Genomic DNA, 5,556 nt, shown 5'->3' with positions numbered 1-5,556 from the left:
TAGATTACTTAGAGTATCGTTATGGTGTTAGTTATGTCAAGCTCTCAATCACCCATTTTGAAAAGGGCAAAACATGTTGCGAGGTGTTAAGGTCACAATAGTATAAATGCTGTGGACTTATTATTAATGGACAGATGTCTTTTCAGAGATCATTTACTGTCTAACCTTTGCCATTGAGTTGATTCTGACTCATGGTGACCTCCTGTGTTACAGAATAGAACTACTTCATGGGGTTGTCTTGCCTGTAATCTTAACCAAAGCAGATAACCAGGCTTTTCTTCTGTGGTGCTGCTGGGCCAGGTTCAAACCACCAACCTTTAGGTGAGTGTTGTTCTTAGATGCTGCCAAGTTGGTTCCAACTCACAGCCACCCTATGTACAACAGAATGAAATGCTACCTGGTCCTACAACATCCTCACAGTCATTGCTATGTTTGAGCCCATTATTGCAGCCACTGTGTCAATGACTGTGTTAATAGTCAAGTGCATATCATTTGCACCACCTGGGGACCTATTCCTTGTCTAGACCTCTGTTTACCAGTCGTGATGAACAGATTGTACTTCACTATTTAGATGGATGTAGTTGCAAGAAGGCTTTTAAAAAAGACGAGTTTTAAATATCATGCTTGAAAACATCTGAAGGAAAATGAGAGCCCAGCATCTAATAACTAACCCATTTAACGCGAATTTCATCTTTTTAATATATTTTTTTCTGTCTTTATCATAATAAATGTATTGATCATGATTTCTTTTAAGAACCTACTTCTCATGATTTTAGATGGAAAAAGGCAATAGTATTCGCCTTTAGACCACATGTAGTGTTTTTAAATACATATGGGTAATTAAACCTTATTATTTTTGATCAGAGTCTTTTAGAAATCTGGATGTAGTCTAAACACAAGTTGAGTAGAAATACACTTTCATATTGACTTTGTAAAGCACCTTGCTTAACAAATTGGTAGTATAAATTCATTCCAGAAAGTATATTTAGCCTTACTAAGAAAAACAAACAAAAATTTTCAAAAAATCACTGAGCAATTTTAATCACATTCATTTGTATATAAACAATATGCTATTTACAGCTGCTAGCATGACTTCTACTTTGCATATGCTCATTTATATAGCAGTACAAGGCTGAATGAAACAGATAATAAATATAAAGCTAACTAAAAATCTAGTTGCAACTTCTGATTTTAGAAAGTAAGCTAAACTAAGTGATATGTGTTGTGTGTATGTATATCTGTGTATCTTGTAGATTATAAGAATTTAAGATAACCAAATTACATCATTTCCAGTTTGATTTGAATCAGATAGAGATGAAATTAGAACAGAATCTTTTTAGGATAGAATCTTTTTCTACAGAGGAGGCTTAGCTGTTAGTCCCAAAACGATTACTTACTGCCTGTTTTCCCCACCTCAATCTTCTGACTTTCGACAACGGTGTCTAATGATAGGTACTGGCCGTAGGGCCCACACATACCCTTGTTTGTTATGCAGTTTTCACAGGGGCAGAAAGTGTATCAGCCGTTACTTTCCACTTACGGTTATAATGGGTACAACAGATTCCACTTTGAGATATGCCACATAAGCTTATTCTTTGTTCAGTAGGGTTCTTTGAGATTTTTTTGTCCAGGTCACATCCCTGAACATACATTTTGCTTACTCTGTATTTTTACTGTCTACTATGTTGTAAAATGATGGGAGTAGTAGTAATAATAGCACCATCAGAACCTATCTAACCTGTCTAATGACCAGGATCAGCCCAAAGCTGATTCCCATGAGGTGGAGGTCAGACATATCTCCACTCTCCAACCTTTTTACCAATTACGGCACTAGCCATCCCTCCCATAGCACTCTCTACTTCTCTTCTGGGTTCAATAATCCAATGTAATGACCACATAGAACTCACAGACCATACTTGCCATTAAGTCACTTATTAACGAATAGGGTACAACTTAGAATCAGGATCAACAGGCTGCAACTCAGGAATCAGGATCAGGAAGCAGGTAAGCGGAGTTTTCTTCTTTAGTGCAGGACAGCTCTCTCAGCTCTTCTTGACCATGCAGGCCTCCTCTCAGTCCCCCTGAGGACAGGCTCCTCTCACCCCTGAAGAAAGATTCTGCTCAACCCCCTGAAGACAGCCTCCTCTCGGGCCGCCTCAGAACAGGCTCCCTTTCACCCTACCATCTGTCACTGCTGGCTCTGCCTGTGGGCTCCTTCTGGGCCTGTTTCTGCTAGCTCTACTGCTGGGCCCGTTCCAGGTCTCTCACTGTTTTCAGTGTTAACAGCCCTTGACCAGTGTTACAGCTCTTTTAGAGGGCTCTTTGCCTCCTCTGTCCCTTTGCCGCTGCTTTCTGCTTTCTTCCTTCTGCTTCTTCCTTAAATTTTTTTTTTAATTTATTCTTTTAAATTATTGTACTTCAAACGGAGCTTGACAGAACAAACTAGCTTCTCATCAAACAGTAGTACACATACTGCTTTGTGATATTGGTTGCCAACCCCATAACACGTCAACACTCTCCCCTTCTTGGCCTTGGGCTCCCTATCACCAGCTTTCCTGTCCCCTCCCACCTTCCAGTCCTTGTACCTGGGCTGGCGTGCCCCCTTAATATTGCCTTGTTTTATGGGCCTGTCCAGTCTTTGACTGAAGGGTGAACCTCATAGTGAGCCCATGTACAACAGAACGAAACACTGCTCAAGTCCTGTGCCATCCTCACAATTGTTGTTATATGCTTGAGCCCATTCTTGTACCCACTGTGTCAAGCCATCTCATTCAGGGCATTCCTCTCTCTGACCCTTTACTTTACCAAGCATGATGCCCTTCTCCAGAGCCTTGTCCCTCCTGATAACATGTCGAAAGTATGTGAGAAAAAGTCGTGCTGTCCTTGCTTCTAAGGAGCATCCTGGCTATACTTCCTCTGAGACAGATTTGTTCATTCTTCTGGCAGTCTGTGGTGTATTTGATATTCTTTGCCAGTACCATAATCCAAAGGCATCGATTCTTCTTTGGTCTTCTTTATTCATTGTCCAAGTGTCGCACGTATGAGGCTATTGAAAATACCATGGCTTGGGTCAGGTGTACCTTAGTCCTCAAAGTGACATCTTTGTGTTTTAGCCCTTCAAAGAGGTCTTTTGCAGCGGATTCACCCAATGCAATACTTCATTTGATTTCTTGACTGTTGCTTCCACGGGCGTTGATTGTGGATCCAAGTAAAATGAAATCCTTGACAACCTCAATCTTTTCTTCGTTTATCGTAATGTTGCTTATTGGTCCAGTTGTAAGGATTTTTGTTTCCTTTATGTTGAGGTGTAATCCATACTGAAGGCTGTAGTCTTTGATCTTCATCGATCAGTAAATTCTTCAACTCCTCTTTACTTTCAGCAAGCAAGGTTGTGTCATTTGCATATCATAACGCAGAATGCAGGTTGTCAATGAGCCTTCCTCCAATGCTGATGCCCTGTTCTTCTTCATATAGTCCAGTTTCTTGGATTATTTCTTCAGCATACAGATTGAATAAGTATGGTGAAAGGCTACACACCTGAAACACACCTTGCCTGATTTCAGTATCACCTTGTTCTGTTTGAACAACTACCTCTTTGCCTATGTACAAGTTCTGCATGAGCATAATTATCTGGAAATCCCATTCGTTGAAATGTTACCCATAATTTGTTATGATCCACACAGTTGAACACCTTGGTATAGTCAATAAAACACAGGTAAACATCTTTTTGATACTCTCTTCTTTCAGCCAAGATCCATCTGACATCAGCAATGATATCTCTTTTTCCACATCCTCTTCTGAACTCGGCTTGAATTTCTGAATCCCGTTGATGTACTGCTGCAACCACTTTATAATTATCTTCAGCAAAGTTTTATTTGCATGTGACATTAATGATTTTGTTCTATAATTTCTGTATTTTGTTGGATCACCTTTCTTTGGAATGGGTGCAAATATGGATCTCTTCCATTTGACTGGCCACGTGGCTGTCTTCCAAATTTCTTAGCATGAATGAGTGGGCGCTTCCAGTACTTCTGATCTTGGAGGGCAGGAGATTTGTCTCTTAGGTCCAACAGTTTACAGATGCAGAATTGCAAACTTACATAAGAAAAAAAGCCTTTATTGTAAAACGTATTTATCTATCCCGTGAGATTCCAGGAAATCAATTATATTTTTCTACCTTCTGTTACCTTCATTGTTCTTGTAACAGCTATTGTGAAATGATTAGTGGAAATAGAATCTGGATGTATGGGTTCAGTCACAGTCTTTCTGCCTTGTTCAAGGGTTTCCAGATAGCATTTCTGTGGTAATTGCTTTTGAGTTAGAAATTTTTATTTTGTTTAATCACTGCTCGTAATTATTTTCTGTGTAATGTCTTGTTTTTTGATATGGCAAATGGTATTATAGTTTATTACTAGCTATCCTGGTGGCGTAGTGGTTAAGTGCTATGGCTGCTAATCAAAAGGTCAGTAGTTCGAATCCACCAGGCACTCCTTGGAAACTCTATGGGATAGTTCTACTCTGTACTATTGGGTTGCTGTAAGTCAGAATCGACTTGACAGCAATGGGTTTGGTTTTATGAGTTTTTTGGAGTGTTCAGGGAGAGAAAAGTTGAATTTGGAATATTTCCTTAAAAAGTGATCCTTTAAATATCAAATCTGGAAAAGATGGTTTATTACATTATAAATCATTATATGTATATATAACTTATGGAGGAGCCCTTATGGCACAGTGGTTAAAATTCTTGGCTGCTAACCTAAAGGCCAGCAGTCAGAACCAGCCGCTCCATGGGAGAAGGATGTGGTAGTCTGCTCCTGTAAAGATTTACAGCCTTGGAAACTCTGTGGGGCAGTTCTTCTCTGTCCTGTAGGGTTGGTATGAGTCAGAATTGACTCGAGGGCAATAGGTTTCGTATATATAACATATTTATTATGTACCATATTATATTATTGAAGTAATTATATTTCGTTTCCTTAAAGGAATCTTCAAATTATCACTCTTGACCCTTTGTTCTCCTGACTGAAGAAAAACTGTTCCATCTAATAAACACTTCAGCTAAACTTCTTAACCTTTTTTTTTTATAATATTAGGATCAAGTTCTGAATTTTGCTGGAGGCAGGGGTGGTGAACTTAACAAACAGGACAGTTAGTATTATCTTTACAATGTCACTGTCATTTCCATCTTTATGGATATTTTAATAAAATTAGGAAGAGAATAGTACTTACCGTATAGTTTACCTGTGTTTTACTAATGTTAGGGATGTTATGAAATATATTTATTATTACCAAATTCCCCTATTTGAAGCTACTGTGCGGATAATGTGTGGTACTTGGTTGTGAGTTCCACGTAACAAGAGAGGCACTGACAGGAAGGACTCCAGAAACGTAGTGAGTTTCAAGCATTGCCTGTATATAGTCAGACTTTCTATTTTCTCTATCCCTTTACTTAAGACATTTTTCTTAGATTGAAAGCACAAAGAAGCAAGTGTGATAGTTTTCACATCTTCTCCGGATAGCATATCCTTTCAGACAAAAGCTCATGACCTACCCCTTTGACCT

At 39.0% G+C, this 5,556-nt stretch overlaps 1 protein-coding gene across 7 annotated transcripts in view; it reads left to right on the top strand.

Moving 5' to 3' along the window:
- Window positions 1-5,556, top strand: part of RNGTT (RNA guanylyltransferase and 5'-phosphatase) — a 351,931-nt gene that overhangs the window by 264,483 nt on the left and 81,892 nt on the right. For 5 of the 7 annotated variants that reach the window (XM_064288922.1, XM_064288898.1, XM_064288903.1 and 2 more), the window contains one exon: window positions 214-321. The exons of the other annotated variants lie outside the window; for them this stretch is intronic. In XM_064288922.1, the coding sequence (XP_064144992.1) occupies window positions 214-321 (108 nt within the window). The remainder of the gene's footprint in view (window positions 1-213; window positions 322-5,556) is intronic. 7 annotated transcript variants of the gene reach the window in all.

Source organism: Loxodonta africana, chromosome 1, assembly GCF_030014295.1.
Source record: "Loxodonta africana isolate mLoxAfr1 chromosome 1, mLoxAfr1.hap2, whole genome shotgun sequence".
NCBI classification, from domain to species: domain Eukaryota; kingdom Metazoa; phylum Chordata; class Mammalia; order Proboscidea; family Elephantidae; genus Loxodonta; species Loxodonta africana.
This window is presented reverse-complemented; position numbering and strand designations above follow the sequence as displayed.